Source organism: Ornithorhynchus anatinus, chromosome 16 (assembly GCF_004115215.2).
Source record: "Ornithorhynchus anatinus isolate Pmale09 chromosome 16, mOrnAna1.pri.v4, whole genome shotgun sequence".
Lineage (NCBI taxonomy): Eukaryota > Metazoa > Chordata > Mammalia > Monotremata > Ornithorhynchidae > Ornithorhynchus > Ornithorhynchus anatinus.
The window spans coordinates 8,133,401-8,151,926 of NC_041743.1; the positions used below are offsets into that span (position 1 = coordinate 8,133,401).

The following is an 18,526-nucleotide window of genomic DNA, read 5'->3' on the forward strand; positions in this document are numbered from 1 at the left end:
CTGAGTAATGAATCAATGTATCTAAGTCCTGCCATACTTCCCATGGCTAAGTCCTCAATACAGAGTAGGTTCCTTGATCAGTTTTTGATGCCTCTCATGACTTTCTTCACAGTGAAAGCAGCCTATGAGGAATGCTGGTCTTAAATCTAGGGATCTACTTACTCAATAGCACTTAATAGTAACTCACCTGATCAGAGGCCCCGAGAAGGCCCTCATATCCTCCTGTTCCTTGGTGTCACTGAGAATAACCTGAAAAATTAAATCTGGTTTAGTCTAGAAGACTTCCCCAACCCCTAACTACTGCTCCTACAGGACCAGCCAACCAGTGTGGGGAAAAACTCTCTGGTTAAACAGGTCTGAGAAGCTGTTCTGGGAAAATCATTTCAGGTACTAGTGTTTTTGTATGAATTTTTTTATGGCCTTTTTAGGGCTTACTCTGTGCCAGACACTGCACTAAATGCTTGGGAGAATACAACTGAGTTGGTAGACATATGCCCTGCCCACAATGAGCTTTCATACTCTGTCAGCAAGCAAAGTATCTGAATTTAAGATTTAGTCTTCTTTGACTCAACAAGGAAAGCCAACCAAGGGGCTGAGGCCTCAGAGCCCAGCACTGAGCAGCACGTTTGTCATGAAATCATGGAGAACTGAGCTCCAATGCTGCCATCTCCTGATCTGGGAGCAAGCAAGGCTCCCATCTGTGATAAATTGAGGCAGCTTCCCAACCCTCTGACGACGAGTGCCTTACTCTGACACATTTGACGGCCAGCTCAGCTCTTCTGGAGGCTACGTCCAAATGCTACACGGTCCAAGGGGATGAATCATCTTACCTCCAGACTATGCACTTCAACAAGAGCGGTCTGCCCGTCAGTTGGAGAGTTAGGGCACACCCGCACCAGCTGGCCCCCTGGGCCAAAGCACACGGGTACATGAGGAACGGAATATTTCATGGATGCCGTAGGGTTGTCTGACGTGGTGTCATCTAATCACAGAGACAGAGAATGTCATTGGTGACCTTATCACTATTTTAGCTGTAAAAATGTATTAAGTGCTGAGGGGGAAGCTAAGGGAGCTTGTGGAATCCCCATCACTAGATAGCTCAGTGAAAAAGTGTAGACAATGCGATGTCTTGAACGGCTTAGATGTTCCTAAGTGTCATGGACGGGTATGGCTCTGAGCCACTCATAGCAGAAGTAAACCTAGACCACACCCTAGAATTGTTTTACTCTGAGTCCATCAGAGTTGAAGGAAAGGAGAACCGTGGCTTCTTCCCAGATTCTTCAGAGTCCCAGACAAACTGATTAATGTTCCCCCATAGGCTGTTGGGCTGACATTTAGAACTGATCATCTAAAACTTATTGCAGGGTCAGGCATTAAGCGTGTGGGAGAAAAGTCCTGAGACACTTCTTTGTATCACAAAGATTGATCAATAACATTTTTTGAATGTGTCCTGTGTGCAGAGCACTGCACTAAGTACTTGGGAGGCTACGACAGAATTAGAAATCAAGAACCCGGCCCTCAAGGAACTTGTTAATGAAACAGGCACTTGAATAAATTACAGATAGGAAGAAGTAATAGAGCATATAAATTAATTATGCATAGCTCCCAGGATGGCTGAAGTAGCACTATGGAGATAAAAGAGATGAATTGGGGAAGGCCTCCTGGAGGAGATGAGATTTCCTGTCTCTTTGGATTCTATCTCACTGAGGAGAATTCTTGAACAGGCAGGCTAAAGGAGTTTATATTCTCTGTCTACTTTTTCCCATCTTCTTCATCAAATGCCATCAATTCATTTCTTATTTAAAGTGACTCTATGGACACATATTCTCCAGAATGTCCTGTCTTATTCTTCCCTAAATTTGACTTTCCCTTCTCCATAAACTCCCATCTACTTCAAAGTGCCTGTGAGAGCCTCAAGGTTTTCTTGACCACCATGGAAGAGTGGACCAGAGACTTACAGATCAATAACTCCCTCTGATGGCTGGGGATGGCCTCTTCGCTATAGAGGTGAGGGTGAGGGTGTCTACAGGCACAGGGTCCTTGTTCCCATATAGAGACAGAGAACATGTTCCTGTAAAAGGACAGTTCATATCCCTGTATAGGGACAAGGAAGATGGGAAAGCATGCTTCTACTATATCATTCTGCACAAGCCTCCCTACTCCTCAGTAACCTCAGTGGTTGCCCATTCACCTCCATATCAAGCAGAAACTCCTCACCGACAGCTTAAAGGCACTCAAACCAGCTCTTTCCCCCAGATCTGGCTCACCGATCTACTACAACCCAACCCACCCGCTTCACTCCTCATTGTACTTCACTCCCACTTTTCTCACTGTCAACCTCTTGCGTTTGCTCTCTCTCCAGTTGGGGACTCCCTTTTCCTTCACTTCATCATCAGCATCATCATATGACGGTTTTATCCTGGGTGTTGTGGCCTCCCATCAGAGAGACAGGAGATGGGAAAGGCAACCTGAGAAAACTTTCAAGGAACCAATCTTCTAGTCCACCCAATCCCAAAATTAAGCAGACTCCTCGTAGCATCTCGGTGCCCACCTGCTGGTTCCAGATTCCAAGACTCCGAATGCATGGGGTAACTGTGATCTGAGGGGTCTGGCATGTACTGACTGAGTTCATAGCTGCTGGAACTCAGGCCAGAGTCCTTATAGTGCTGGAGCATACTGGGTTCATCAGCTCTTGATAACTGTGAGAAAAGTGAAGCCAAAAAAGAGCTGCATGAATTCAGAGGATTCGGAGAGTTCAACAGAAAGCACTGTCAGAAGTAAGCAGTGTGGCCTTGTGGAAAGAGCATGAGCTTGGGAGTGAGAAAACCTGGGATCTAATTCCAGGTCTGCCAACAGCTTGCTGTGTGACCCTCCTACTTTGTGAGTCCCATGCAGGACAGGGATTGTGTCCAACCTAATTAAATTCTACCTACCCAAGTGCTTAGAACAGTGTTTGACAAATAGTAGGTGCTTAACAAATACCATTAAAAAAAAAGAATGAGGTTTGGGGAGAAAGAAAAGAAGAGGGGTAGAGCAGAGAGAAGACAGTCAGTAAAGATGAGGCTAAAAGAAAAGGTGGCGAGGCTGAAAAAGGTAATGTTTATTAAGAGGAGATGTGGTTTATCATGAGTCCACTTTGTAGAAAGCACAGCACTAAGTATGATCAGATCAGACACAGTCCCTATCCCATCCAGGCTTCACACAATCTAAGAGAAAGGGAGAGCAGCACATTATCCTCATTTTACAAATTAGGAAACTGAAGCCCAGAGAAGTTAAGTGACTTGCCTACAGTCACACAACAGGCAAATAGAAAAGCCAGGACTAAGATCTTGGTCTCCTGACTCCAAGTCTGAAGACTTTCACTATGCCAACTTATAGCCAGCAGAGAGGGCTCATCTGATCCAAGAAAGTGTCTCCTAACCCCATGGGTGATCGGGTTACCTCTTTGTACTCCCTGCTGGCCTCTTCCTCTTCCAGCACATTTGAAGCAACATCTTGGTGCTCTCCTCCGGGCTTCTCCTGCTTGGAGCCAGGGGTGGGGCTCACCTTGTAAGCATCATAATTTTTAGCCCTGCAACGAGGGAACAGAGCCTGATCTGAAAGGAGTCTTCCAGGAGTGGGTGGGGCCAGGAAATATATGAGGGAGGAATAGGTTCACTGGGAATGGAGGGCAGGACGTGAGGAAGGAGAAAAGAACCTTTCCCCCAGTTAGCTGCCTCAACCTATTAACATCTCAGAAACACATTTGAGAGCTTTCCAGTGCTATCACCTGGAAATGAAAGCAGATTCCACAGAGAACTGGTCTCTGACCCAGCATGTCTAGTTGGAATGGCCTCCAGCATCCATTATCTTGATTCAGTGCATTAAATGAGGATGTTCCTCAGCAAAGCCAAAGTGTCCAAGGAGAACAAGCGAAGTGTTAGTATCCCAACAAGACTGGTAAAGTCATAGGATGACCTTCCAGCCTGGGTTGGAGCCAGGAAGATCCCCGAGCATCTAGATCAAGTCCAAGTCCGACTGGACCATTTATGAAGGCTTTGGAACAGGCCTCCCTTCTTGGGACCCAATTGGACTCTTTGGTTCCAAAGAGGAAGAGACTCAAATGGCCAAGTCTCTTTTGAAATGCCCAGTCTCTTGGAGTCTCTTAGGGGTCTCCTGGGAAAGGATGCCTAGGCCTGGGATGGCACTCTGGAACACTGTGGTCAAACAGAGTAAGCTCACTGAGGCCCTGGCAGGGCCAATCTCCAGGAGAAGGTGGGGAGGCATGTTCTCTTTGGAATTTGCCCAAACCTCCTACATTGCCATCCTTACCAGGGCTGGGAGTCACTATTAGCATCGAATGAGCTGTCCAGATGATCATGGCGATAGTTCCCGATGTAGTTTTGATACCAATAATCTTCGTGCCTGATGTAGGGGCTCCCTGGCTTTGGCACTGCACAGTCAGAAAAAAAACCAACCAAAATGACAACAGATGCTTAAGTGTCTTTTCTCAAAGGATAAAGGTAGCAGACTTGGAAAAGCCCTTTGAGCGTCATGCATACCAAGGTACTTGAGAAGTGGTAAAATGTAATTATTCTGATGACTGATATCCAGAAATACTAGCTCCAGATGCCCTATCTCATCACTCCACCCAACTCAGAGAGTTCTGAAGTTCAGCTGGATATGCCAACTCTAGAGTCGCCAGCTGCCACCAGACACTCACAACAGAATGCCCTGCGCTTACTGTCTCACCCAGCTGCCAAGTGCCATCATCCCTGCATGTGCACATAGCCAGAAATGCTAGGACTGGACAGTAACCAAAATTTCTGTGCCAATGGAGGAAGGCAGGTGCTTAGCCCCTCAAAATGAATCCTCTGCATAGATTTTGTTTGACCAGAAAGGAAATGCAGACCACAAGCATTAGTCCTGTCAAGCAGAGTAGCTACCATGCTGCAAGAATTCATGCCACGCCACGTAACGTAATGGTCCTTATGATCAATGATCAAATACAAATTCCAAAGGTAATGGCTTCTGCTTGCCTGGACCATACCTCTTTCTTCCTGACAGAGGTCTGGGTGTCCACGATAAAAACCTCCATAAGAATATTCTTCCCTGGTCCTTGGAGAGGGGTAGTTCTGGTAAGGGTCCTGGTAGCCTAGCCTGAAACGTCACCGGAGAAAACCAGAGTAAGGAGTCAACGAGGAGGATGGGGAAAATAGCCCAAGAGGAATTATGTTTGTATCAGGATGCTCCAAATGAGCTGGCCATGGAGGCTTTTGGGGGTTTGGAATTAGAATTGGATCAGAACTGGGTCAGGATCCCAGATCGTGTGGAGGAGAAGGCCTGACGTTGGGTGACACAGACTCACCCCAAGATGGGATATCGGCCACTGGAGCAATAAATTTTTTTTAAAAAACAGTCCCAAATCCACTCTTTCTCTACTCTCTCTCCACTCCCTTCTCCAGCCAATGGTGTATTCCCAAGCTCCTTCCTCAAGAACACCACAGCCAGGAAGGAAAACAGAAAGAGGGAGACATGGCAAAGGGGGATAGCACAGGAAAAAAGGATTTATCAAGTTTTACAGATACTAGTTTTTAGTTATTCCCAGTTGTGGGAAGGGACTGCAAAGGAGATTACCAAAACAAGCCAGGCAGTTTGGGCAGTCCATTGAGAGAGACTTCACAGAGATGCAGGACAGGTAAGGGAATTAGGCTGCGAGCTCTCTGAGGGCAGGGTAGGTATCTTCTACTTCTCTAGTTGACTCATTCACTCATTCATTCATTCAATCGTATTTATTGGGCACTTTAAGTGCAGTGCTCTGCACACAGTAGTTGCTCCTTGAATTTGATGGACTCTCAAACCCCAAAGCCTCACCTCGGAAATGACAGATACGGAAGCTCTCCCTCATAGTTCCGGGCCCAGGTCTCTGGCCTGCTGGGTTCGGCTGGTCCGTCTGGGTGAGCGGGCTGCTGACAGTCTCCCTGTGGGTCTGGCCAGGGCAAGGGGTCTCCTTTCTGGTCTAGATGCTCGAAATGCCCCTCTCCATTTTGCCCAGGGTGGGACGTGGGCTTGGGGTAGCCATCCTTTTGGGGCTCCTGGTCTGGGCTCTTGGACAGGCCTGCAGATCTCCCCCAAGGGTGGGACTGCTGCAGGGGGGCCCAAGGCTCCATCCCAGGCCCTCTGCAGAGCTTCTCTTTAGCTTTGATTCCGTCAGTGGGGTGGCGACTTTATTTTCCTGCAGACAGAAGGGAATGACATAGAATTATTTTAACCAGGCAGGAAAAGGTCAGATACCAAGGACCTGTGGATCTTCTTTTGTCTTGATTCCATTACCTGCCGTGGCCACCACTACCCGCATGGCAACTACTCATGGAAGCCAGAGACCAAGTGTGAGACCTGCAGGGTTCCCTCGGTTTACTGCTCCCGACACAGCAATACAAGAAGTGTTCTCTGATGGTCAACAAATGGTGCCCATTGTGCACACACACGTGCACACACACACCCTGCCTCCATATTAGTCTATGACCCAGTAATCTCACATTCCTCTCTGTCTTGCACAGTGACTGTAAATTCTGTGGTCCCAGCAGCATCTCAAATTCAGTATATCTAAAGCAGAACTACTCATCTTTTCCCCTAAACCCACTCCTCCTGAACTCTCCCATCTCTGTCTATAGCACCACCATCCCTCTTCCAGATATCCATAACCTTGGTGTTAATCTAGACTCTTGTCTTTCAATTCTCTGTCAAATTTACAGCCAAAGCCTGACAGTTCTTCCTACATGATATTTCCCAGATTGACCCTTTCCTCTCCACCCAAACAGCTATCGCACCCGAGACCAAGCTTAGTTATATCGTGACTAGACTATTGCTTCAGTCTCCTCGCTGCAAACTGCTGTACAAATCTCGCACCACCATCTCTCCACTCTCCAAACCTTCCACTGGCTTCTTGGGTCCCTCTGCAACAAACAAAACCTCCTTACACTGGGCTTCAAGGCTCTCAACCAATTTTACAGATACGCTCTCTTCACCCTTTTCTTCCCAGACTGCTGTCTTCACCCCTCTCAAATTAACCTTCTAAATTTGCCTCATTTGTGGCCCTAGACCCCTTCATTCTCTCATCCATAATGTTCTTCTGGCTTGGAATTTTCTCCCACCCCAAATACAACCAACCATAGCACTCCCCTATACTGTAAGCTCCTTGTGGGCAGGGAATGTACCAACTTTATTGTATTGTACTCTCTCAAGTTGTGAACACAGTGCTCTGTGCACAGTAAGCATGCAATATAAAGAAAATTGATTGATGGCAACCTTCAAAGCCCTTCTAAAATCCCGCCTCTTGACAAGCCTTCACTGCTTAGTTCCCAGCACCCCATCGGCCATCCCCAGAACTTATATCCATCCTGACCATTTAAACATACATATATATACATATTATATATGTATATACATATTACACATTTATTTATTACATATATGTTATTCAAATGTACATTCAATCACTTACTTTGACTATCCAATTCGTAAATACGTTTATGTCTGCCTTCCTAATTAAGTGACTTTTGGGCTGGGCACGTATCCTTTCTCTGTTTAGTCCTCTGGAGCACTTAGTATGATGCACCACACACAGAGTGCTCAGTAAATACTATCATTACTGCTACTAAGGTGATAGGGGGACACTGCCATCTTCTCTTTCAGGTCTCTGGGCCATGATATCCACTCCAACTCTACACCATGCACCATTCACTCCTATCTCCAAACCCTCCTGAGATGCTGCATTATCTACAGAATTCCTCTATCCTAAAAGGATCACGCCTCTATAATTTACGTCTTTGCCTCTAAAGTAAAGTCATGTGTCAATTCCCACCCTCTATTTCTGTTTGTTCTATAGCATACCCTTTCCCATTCCAGATCTCTCTCTTTAGGAAATGGTTTGGGCTAGCCAAAATTCTGACCAATCCTTTCACCCACTCCTGAAACTCATGGGGTAACACCCAAATTTCTGCCAGAACAAAAGGCAAAGTGAATGTGTGCTTAAACAGAACAAAGTCCCCTGCAGCAGAACTACAAATCCAAAGCCGCTCACCGAAGGCTGCAGCGCTGCCCTTCTGGGTGTACAGTAGAGCCCTGTTAAAGAAGTTCGTTTCAAATGATAGTAACAGTAATAATAACAACAGCAACAAAACAACAGTGGCATTTTGTTAAGCACTTATCATGTATCAAGCACTGTTCTAAGCACAGGGTAGATATAATCAAGTCAGGTACAGTCCATGTCCCGCGTGGGACTCCCAGTCTAAATATGAGGGAGAACAGGTATTTAATTCCCATTTAATTGATTAGAAAACTTGGGCAAAGACAAGTTAAGTAAGTGCTCTAAGTCACACAACAGGAAAGTGGCAAAGCTGGGATTAGAACCCAGGCACTCCAATTTCCAAGTCGGGGCTTCTTCCACTAGGTCTCGCTGTCTTCACTTCAGGTTAGGACTTTGCCTCTGATTCCAAAATGGACTTCAAACATGATCTTATTCTCCAATCCACAACTGTGCTCTCCTCCCTGGCCCAACCATGGGTGGCGACTCTCCTCTTTAGCAAACCCACTGAGACAATAAAGAAAGGATTCAGAGTCCTACCAGACACCCCAAAGGGGCTCAATTCGATGCATCCGGTAATTAAACTCCCAATACTCCCGATGGAAAGAAGGTTCCATCGCATAGATCGCCTAAAACCAGACTCCGGCTCGCTTCATGGATATAATCACGCCAGGCCTTTCCCGCTGCCAAAATACAGATCTCCTAATCAGATCCCCAAAGAGCCACTTAGTGAGACGCTGAAGCAAAGGCAGTGAGAGTCACACAAAATCGAGGGTGAAATCCAGAACAGCAAGCCACAGCGGTGCCCACACACACACGGCAAAATACCAATTCACTAAGCATTCCCAGCTAGATCCTGTAGCTTGACAAGGGCCCGTCTCCCCTTCCGCCCACCCCTTCCCCACCAAAAAACTCACAGAAACAACAAGTTCTCTAAACGCCCACACACCTGTTGGAAGCAATCCCCACCTCCTCATTTCAGTAGCTCCCTGAGCTGGTTGAGCAGATTACTCCCTTTCCTGAAGAAGTTGTCAAAGTCCAGTTGCCACATCAACTGATACCTGCCTGGCCCCGGGGGCCTCACTGATTCGCCTTTGAATCAACGCCACCAGCTACCTTTGCTACTCTGTGAAACTGAGTAATCAGGACAAAGTGCAGACTGGGACAGGCCTGTCCCCTACTGCCTCATAGGAACCTCTCCAGAGATCCAGAGGGGCTCCAGGGACCGAAGTTCAGTCAACAAGGAACTCAAATGCTCACAAAAACCGGAGAAAAGGTGTAGCAGCGGAAGTTGACAGATTAAACCTCCTCATCACCCACCCCCTGTCCTTCATTTCAGCTGAATGGGTGACCAATTGGTTCAGGGGAGGGGGGAACACTGAGGGATGGGAGGGGCTTAGATTGTTTTGGGGGCCCTTTTTTGCTTTCACTTTTCATTTTGATAGGTCATGCTCTGCTAGTCTGCATTTCAGGCTGCAGGTAAAAACGAGTCCAGAGCATTGAAACGTTTATTGTGATAATTTACAGAGCTCCCTGATTTGAGAAACTTCTCAGGAAAATGAGAAAAGTAGAAGTGCGGCTGGGTTGTCACTAGTAAATTCACTCTACTCAAAAACAACAACAAAAAATACATGAGAAAGGTCAACCTAAACATACGGGCCTCTATCCTGGTACCATTGCTTGAGTACTGTAGGTAGTGTAGGGAAGTAGCATGGCCTAGTGGAAAAAGCACAGGCCTGGGTCTCAGAGGGCCTGAGTTCTAATCCTAGCTCAGCCACTTGTCTCCTGTGCGGCTTTGGGCAAGTCACTTCACATATTCAGGCCTCAGTTACTTCATCTGTAAAATGGGCATTCAAACTTAGTTCCATGTGGGACAGGGATTGTGTCCAACCTGATTACCTTGTATCTATCCCAGTGCATAGAACAGTGCTTGGCACATAGTAAGGGCTTAACAAATACCACAATTATTATTATTATTATTAGGTGATTTTAAGCTCAGAGGAAGGGCTAGTAGACAGGGCTCCTGCAACCTCGCTGCCTGATTCCAGGATTGCTTGTACCCCCGACCAGAGTATAAAGAAGGGGTAACAAGGCCTCCTTGCCTTAAGTCTCTTCCCTTTATGCAGGCATTTCCTTGGTGATCCCAGTCCCAGAACCCTCCACCTCCACTCAGGTCCCTGACTAAAAATGGACTGACCATATGCCCCGGTTTTGCCAAAAATCTCAGGTATAGGTGAGATTTATACAGTCGTCCCCTAATTGGGTCTGTCCTGGCTAAACTGGTCAGTCTCCCTTGCACTGATCACCAGTTGCTTTTGTTTTTTCATGGTATTTGTTAAGAGCTTACTATTTGCCAGGCACTGAACTAAATGCCAGGGTAGATACAAAATAATCTGGTTGTACACAGTCCATGTCTCACATGGAGCTCATGGTCTTAATCTCAGTTTTACAGATGAGGTAACTGCTGAGACACAGAGAAGTTAAGTGACTTAATAATAATAATAATAATAATAATGGCATTTGTTAAGCGCTTACTATGTGCAAAGCACTGTTATAAGTGCTGGGGAGGACACAAGGTTATCAGGTCGTCCCAAGTGGGCCTCACAGTCTTAATCCCCATTTTACAGATGAAGTAACTGAGGCACAGAGAAGTTAAGTGACTTGCCCAAAGTCACACAGCTGACAAGTGGTGGAGCCGGGATTAGAACCCATGACCTCTGACTCCCAAGCCCGTGCTCTTTCCACTGAACCACGCTGCTTCCCTAAGGTCTTGCCCAAGGTCACACAGCAGACAAGTGGCAGAGCCAGGAATATTACCCAGGTCCCTCTGACTCCCAGCTCTGTGCTCTATCCATTAGGCCAAGCTGCTTGGTCACTTCAAATGTTACTGCCAAGGGAGGTCCATGTAACATCTGGATGTCAACTGGTCACTTGTGGCTCTGCTATACTGAGCATGGCTCGCTTTGCCCATTACGGCGAGCCACTCTTGGATGTGGGCAACAAATAAGTATAGTAGCCGATTGCAAGAGATGCCAAGTGCAAGGTATCATTCAGCTACAGTATAGATTGAGTGGGATATTTTTAATTAAACAATCTCAGTGAACTGGCTCTTTCTCTGGACAAGGATTCAGGACAGCTGGGTTTTCTTTTCCTCTTAGCTCAGGGAAAAGATGCCCTCTCATGCCAGTTAGTTAGTCACTGGGTTCCTCAATCAGCAGTACTGACTGAGCACTTACTGGGTGAAGAGCACTGTGCTACGCTCTTGGGAGAGTACAGCAGAGTAGGTTGACATGTCTCCTGCCCACATTGTAAAGGAGTAATAATAGAGGAGTGACAGGTTGCACAGTTAAACACACAAACACACACACCCCACTAACTTGTGGGGTGGGAGCCGAAGGTGATGCCAACAGGAAGGTCAGGTTGGTCCAAGTGGCACCCCTCCAGCAAATTCCAGCTGGACCAGCCCAGGCCCTTAGCCACCACCTACTCATCCTTTGGGTACCTGGTCCACTGCTGCTCACTGAGCTCCCATCCGTGCCCTCCTCCAGGTCTGGGAATTGTGGTGGGGATAATCATCCTGGCTCTTTTTCTTGCCAGAGCCCAAGTCTAGGGCAACAGGACTTACTTCCCCCATCGCAGACAACCCAAATAGCAGCTCTTCACAGGCCAAATCACCTCCTCTCCTCCCGGTGTGCAGCGCCTGTGGAAAAAGAAGATGCTCCAGCCAGACAGCTAGCAGTGCTGCTAGTTTATCAGAAGATATAGTGCCCGATGGATCTTATTCGTGTAGCTTCCTACTCAGAGCGAAGACTGTAGCCCTGACTTCTGTAACATCTCCTCTTTTGGCATCACACATCTTTTCTTTCTGCATCCAGAGGCAGCTGTAGGAGGCACCTCTGGGAGACATCTAGTGACGGCAATATAAGTGCTTTTTGGGTTCACTGTAAACTCCTTCAGGACAGGGATCAGGAGACCTGGATCCTAGTCCTGGCTCTGAGACTACCGAATCAGTCACCACAGCTCCCTCTGCATCAATTTCCCCACCAGTGAAATAGGAATGACAGAACTTCTTTAGAAAATATTAAAAAATAGTATATTAAGAAAAAGTATTAGTATCATGACTGCTTAAAAAGGAATAATTGTTGCAATTCACTTGTATTAACTGTCAGATCTATTTTCAATTAAGCAAAATAAGGTTGTCACCCTTAAGGTCATATTCAAGGGTGTATCCTGTCAAGTAACAGTCCTTCTTGAACTTAGAAAAATATCCTATCCAACTAAAATCAACCTTTGCGTTTGTCTGGTTCTGCGACATGAAGTGATGAGGCGGTATTTTGACCTGGGGTTTTTCAGTAGGTGCCAAATTCAAGGTTTAGGACATGGTCATGCCGGGGGATGTGTCTTCTAGCAGCTTCAATTCCCTGTTCCAAACAGCCAAACTAAAGGGACCCCTGAATCCTGGGGCACCTTTCAGGTCTCCTAGGACTCAAAAGCAGACCAATTCAGGAAGTTCCGGGTGCAGGGTTCCAGGGTCACTAAAAGTGCACAGAGTGCCACATGGTCTCCTAGGGAGCTGGACAAATCCCTCCATCCCTTGGCATCTCTTTGAGCCCATCCAGTCCCCAGGGTAACCTCACCCCATCCCAGCTGATGAAAGCCTTTATACTAGGACAAAGTTGCCCATCATTCTGAACTTGACTCTCCACTCCTCAAAAATCCCCAGTGGTTGCCCATTCCCCTCTGCATCACACAGAAACTTCTAACCATTGGCTTAAGGGCATTCAACCTGCTCTCTTCCTGCTACTTATCCTTGCTCCTCTCCCACTTTATATCCACCAGCTCCCTTCTGGCTCCCGTGGTCGCAATAAAAAGTGGGCACTTATGTCACACATGCACAAACATGCACGCACACACACACACATACACACACACAGCAGCTCTTGGCCACATCCATTTTTGGTTTGTGGCTCTTCAAGGCATGAGTCTCTCCCACCCCTGCACTACAGCACCCCAGTGAGAGATGCTGGAAAAAAGTTCCCTTGCCCATCTGATCTGAGGAGGTGGAGGGACATGTGACAATGCAAATCTACTTTGCCAAATCCAGGTTTAGTGGGTAAATTGTGTCCAAACAGATTCTGAGCTGAAGTTCTATTCTTCACTGATTAGGTTTTTGCACAGAACGGGTGATTAGTGAAAAGATCAGCACAGAGAAATGGAAAACCTCCAGCACTCCAGCATAGAGCTTCCTTACCTGGAAAATCAGCAGAAACTGTCACTGTGCAATCTCCAGAGACTTCCACAACAGCAGCAGCACCGCTCGGCAGCTGTATCAAAGTCTCAGGGGTCACATCTTGCCAGGAATTTCACCCAGGGCTACATGTGGAAGTTCAAGTTTCCATTTGCTTCTAAAGTAGTCTCTTCACTAGCTAAAATCCTCCCAGAAATATTTTCTGAGGTGGTTCGCTTCTTTCCCTAAATAGGACAGTAATGGATTCAGTCCTCTCTCGACTTTCCACACACATATGCCTCTTAGGAAATTTAGCAGAAGTTAAATCCATAATCCTTCCCCACATTACCAATGCATTCAGTCAATCACGGAATGGCCCTCTGGCCAATCATCAGAGGGGATTCAAAATCTGGCATTATCCACAGTCAAAGCTCTTTTTTAAAGCAAACGCTCGTGGAGCTCAGAGTTTTTACAGAGTTCTGATGGAAATCATTACTGGCTCCTCCATCACTGCTCTACTTTACTGGAGGGAAAGCCAAGCATTTTAAATAAGTCTGCTGGAGGATTTTTCCCTTGGCTGTATTCTCTATTTTTTCAAAATTTATTGTCCTTTGTTGTCAATCAAGAAAACAAAGTACTTACATCTTCTGCACTTAAATCAAAGGGACTGCTGCTGCTGCTGTTACTGCTGCTCCTGTGGCTCTGTCCCATTGTCGACAGCCTCTGGCTCTGACTTGCTGGCAGAGATGCTCCACTGCCACGTCAACTGGCAGGAACCCTTCTCCTCCAGCTCCAGTTTCCCAGCAGGACTCTTTAGGATGCGCATCCCAAGTGTGTCCTCTTTCCCCCCACCCCCGCCCATATTGAGAAGGTCAAATCTGAAAAAGTGTTGACTGCTTCTGAAACTCAGCTTTGAATCAATTTATCAGTAGTATTTACTAAGCACTTATTCTGGACAGAGCACTGTACTAAGCTTTCTGCTCTGGCTATCTCTGAGCTCCAGGAAATGTTAAATATTCTGTGCTTAGTCCTTTTTTCTTTTTCTTACGGTATTTGTTGAGCGCTTACTATGTGCCAGGCACTGCTCTAGGCGCTAAGCTAGACACAGAGTAGTCAGGTTGCACACAGTCCATATTCCATCTGGGGCTCACAGTCTTAATCCATTTTACAGATGAGGTAACTGAGGCCCTGAGAAATTAAGTAACTTGCCCAAGGTCACACAGCAGACACATGGAGGAGCTTGGATTAGAATCCAGGTCCTTCTGTCTCCCAGGGCCATGTTCTGTCCACTAGGCCACACTACTTCTCTTGTCCTTCCTCCTGCCTACCACTGAAAGGGATCAAACTTAAAAAATAGAAAGCAGGGTCAGGCAGTATTGAAAATCTGGAAGGATTTTTCAGGACAAAAGTATTTAATACCTGGAGAATTTTAACAAAACTGGCCTGTCATATCCCCTGAGCCCTTATATAGATCTCGGTGTCATCCTTGACTCGTCCCTCTCGTTCACCCCACACATCCTATCCGTTACCAAGACCTGCCGGTTTCACCTCTACAATATCGCCAAGATCCGCCCTTTCCTCTCCACCCAAACGGCTACCTTACTATTACGGGCTCTCGTTATATCCCGGCTAGACTACTGTGTCAGCCTTCTCTCTGACCTCCCTTCCTCCTCTCTCGCCCCGCTCCAGTCTATTCTTCACTCCGCTGCCCGGCTCATCTTCCTGCAGAAACGATCTGGGCATGTCACTCCCCTTCTTAAACAACTCCAGTGGTTGCCTATCAACCTCCGCTCCAAACAAAAACTCCTCACTCTAGGCTTCAAGGCTCTCCATCACCTTGCCCCTTCCTACCTCTCCTCCCTTCTCTCTTTCTACCGCCCACCCCGCACGCTCCGCTCCTCTGCCGCCCACCTCCTCGCTGTCCCTCGGTCTCGCCTATCCCGCCGTCGACCCCTGGGTCACGTCCTCCCGCGGTCCTGGAACGCCCTCCCTCCTCACCTCCGCCAAACTGATTCTCTTTCCCTCTTCAAAACCTTACTTAAAAATCACCTCCTCCAAGAGGCCTTCCCAGACTGAGCTCCTCTTCCCCCTCTACTCCCTCTGCCATCCCCCCTTTACCTCTCCGCAGCTAAAGCCTCATTTTCCCCTTTTCCCTCTGCTCCTCCACCTCTCCCTCCCCATCCCCACAGCACTGTACCCGTCCGCTCAACTGTATATATTTTCGTTACCCTATTTATTTTGTTAATGAATTGTACATCGCCTTGATTCTATTTAGTTGCCATCGGTTTTTACGAGATGTTCTTCCCCTTGACGCTGTTTAGTGCCATTGTTCTTGTCTGTCCGTCTCCCCCGATTAGACTGTAAGCCCGTCAAACGGCAGGGACTGTCTCTATCTGTTGCCGACTTGTTCATCCCAAGCGCTTAGTACAGTGCTCTGCACATAGTAAGCGCTCAATAAATACTATTGAATGAATGAATGAATGAATCTTGTTGTTGTCTTATGCTATCAAGTTGTGTCCAAAGCATAACGACACCATGGACACATCTCTCCCAGAACGACCCACCTCCATCTGCACTTGTTCTGGTAGTGTATCCATAGAGTTTTCTTGGTAAAAATACGGAAGTGGTTTACTACTGTCTCCTTCCTTGCAATAAACTTGAGTCTCTACCCTCGACTCTCTCCCATGCTGCTGCTGCCCAGCACAGGTGAGTTTTGACTTGTAGCAGATTGCCTTCCACTCGCTAAGCACTGCCCAAGCTGGGAATGGAATGGATATGCCTCTGCTTGACTTTCCCTCTCATAGTCGAGGCTGGTAGAGTACTGGAAACTCTCCAGGTGCGACCCTGAGAGGTGATATAGATCAATTAAAGGGTAAAATTTTTAAAATTGAACATGGGCAGTGTATTCTAAAATGATTTGGGGGTAGCTTCCTAGTGAATTCCAGGATTTGGAAATAAATGGACAATTTGCACTCTTGAAATACTTCTAGGGAGCTCAAGAAAAATTGTTCAGCAGGAACAGCATATATAATGTGGAACACTGGCCTGGATGAGGAAATTGTAAGCGGTAAGGGCCGGTCAGTCCATCGATCAAAAGTATACTGAACACCTACCTCTTGACTGTAAGCTTCTTGTGGACAGGGATTGTGTCCATCTACTTTACTGTAGTGTATTCTCCCAAGTACTCAGTATGGTGCCCCACACACAGTAAGCGCTGAATAAATACCATTAATTGACTGATTACTGTGCATAGAGCATTGTACCACATATCCCTGTACTAAGTTCTTGGCAGAGTACAACAGAGTTAGTAGGCATGACCCAGCCCTGGGAAAAGACTTTACAGTCTAGTAGGGGAGGCACACATTTAAATAAATTGCAGATAAGAGTAAATCAAGATATACCCAAAAGGGCTAAGGAGATATTGAGTGCCCATTGCTTAAGTGGAGCTGTTGGGGTACTAGCAAGGATATAAGGTAGGGAGATGAGACATTGATCAGAGAAGGCCTCCTGGAGGAAAAGAAATTTCAGAAGGACTGTGAAAATGAGGCAGAGAAGCCATCAGTCAGATGTGAAGAAGGAGGGATTTGTGGACAGACTGGGGGTTTGTGAAGTTGCTAGAGGGAAAGACTAGGAGGAGGCACAGTGAGTAGGTTAGTTTGAGGGGAAGGAAGCGCTTGACTTATAGGTCCCTGTTTTGCAGGAGCTTGCAAAGTAAAGTGAAGATGAGAGAAAAAATAACATATTTTTACATCAACCCCCAATTTTTGCAGGTTAACTTATAATTGAAACAATCAAGTGATGGAACAGGAATTTAAAAAACCCATCCTAGCCATTCTTTCATGGCAAGATAGACCTGGGAAGCTGGAATTTTTCATTGAGGGAAAGAGGAGAAATTAATCCACCTGTTTACCCTACTGCCAGGCCCCTTTAGTTTAAAAGCAATGGGTAACCGTGACTACTGCTCTCAACTGTATGGGAGCCATTTGGTTTGAGGTTTTTCTTTGAGGGAGGGATGAGGGTGACAGAGGGGATCCGGAGAATCACCAGGAGATATCTGGGATGAAATATCTGGGACTCATCACCTCATGCAGAGTCAAACTCTCAGTGGCTCCCATTACGGAGGAGGAACAGCCCAATTGTGCAGAGATAAGATCAGCTTTTAGGGATGAGAGCATTTAAACTTCTCCTGTTTTCTTAAAAACAAACAAACAGGAAAACACAGGGTGGGTCGAGGAAAATGTCACCTAAGGTAGAGTGGGGAAGCTGATAACAGAGGGTTGCAAAAGAGCAGATCTTTATTTTTTTTTCCCCTCTATCATCAGGAAAAAGTTCAACTGTGAATGGATAGCAGGCGTATCAGGTGAGATGGAAGCATGGAAAAACAGATTAGAATAGGAAAACTAATGGACCGAGAGGACATAAAAAACCTGGATGCTTTCCGGTCAATTAATCAGCAGGACTGATAACATGCTCCCTAGGTTTCTAAAGGAATTGGAAGAGAAGCAGAATCAGTGATTTGGAGCAGGGTTTCCCAAACCTTTCAGATCATGAACCATGTCTGTGGGAAGGAATCCAATACACCACACCTGCCTCTCACCATGAGAGCTTTGTCTCTGCAAGACGCTGTTGAGCTGCGTAGTGGATAGAGCATGGGCCTGGGAGTCAGAAAGTCATGGGTTCTAATCCTGATTCTGCCACATATCTACTGTGTGATCCTGGGCAAGTCACCTCACTTTTCTGTGCCTCAGTTACCTCATCTGCAAATTGGAGATTGAAACTGAGAGCCCCTCATGGGACAGGGACTGTGTTCAATTCGATTTGCTTATATTCACTCCAGCTCTTAGTACAGTGCTTGGCATATACTAAGTGCTTAATAAATACTACTATTATTATTATTATCCCAGCACCTGGTTTCTTGGAGTGTGTCCTATGTGGAACGGATGCACAGAACAGCAACCTCATCTTCATTGATGCCCCAGAAGCATCCTATTCAGGGGAGGGGCTGGATGCTGGAAACCAGCAGAATCAGCAGCAGGGAGGGATTGCTCTCTTCCAGCCCTGGAGGTGAGGAATGATGTCCTGAAGTGGAGAGACACACACGTAGACAGGTTTGAAAGGTTCCAGGAGAACCTTTGGCAGCAGCAGCAAAGCTTCAGAGGCAGTGTGCTCAGGTCTCTGCACCTCAGTTTCCTCATCTGTATAATGGGGTTAAAATACCTGTTCTCCCACCCTCT

General features: G+C 46.6%; 1 protein-coding gene and 1 non-coding gene across 6 annotated transcripts in view; both read right to left on the reverse strand.

Annotated features, from left to right (window-relative positions):
* The window catches only part of LOC100085206 (protein transport protein Sec16B), a 45,165-nt gene extending 26,639 nt beyond the window's left edge, over positions 1 to 18,526 (reverse strand). Inside the window, exons 1-10 of one of the 5 annotated variants that reach the window (XM_029080600.1) lie at positions 18,200 to 18,526; positions 13,317 to 13,537; positions 11,691 to 11,765; positions 5,854 to 6,214; positions 5,030 to 5,139; positions 4,312 to 4,432; positions 3,442 to 3,571; positions 2,552 to 2,699; positions 831 to 982; positions 188 to 249 (exon numbers count right to left, since the gene is read on the reverse strand). In XM_029080600.1, coding sequence (XP_028936433.1) covers positions 188 to 249; positions 831 to 982; positions 2,552 to 2,699; positions 3,442 to 3,571; positions 4,312 to 4,432; positions 5,030 to 5,139; positions 5,854 to 6,149 — 1,019 coding nt within the window. In that variant the 5' untranslated portion in view covers positions 6,150 to 6,214; positions 11,691 to 11,765; positions 13,317 to 13,537; positions 18,200 to 18,526. Of the gene's footprint in view, positions 1 to 187; positions 250 to 830; positions 983 to 2,551; positions 2,700 to 3,441; positions 3,572 to 4,311; positions 4,433 to 5,029; positions 5,140 to 5,853; positions 6,215 to 8,062; positions 8,112 to 9,014; positions 9,364 to 11,567; positions 11,766 to 13,316; positions 13,538 to 13,934; positions 14,143 to 18,199 lie in introns of those variants that run through there. The other 4 variants (XM_029080597.1, XM_029080599.2, XM_007668923.3 and 1 more) reach the window with 4 other exon arrangements.
* On the reverse strand, positions 16,009 to 16,146 carry LOC114817605. The gene has a single exon (XR_003765467.1). It is a non-coding gene; the product is annotated as a small nucleolar RNA SNORA7 (small nucleolar RNA).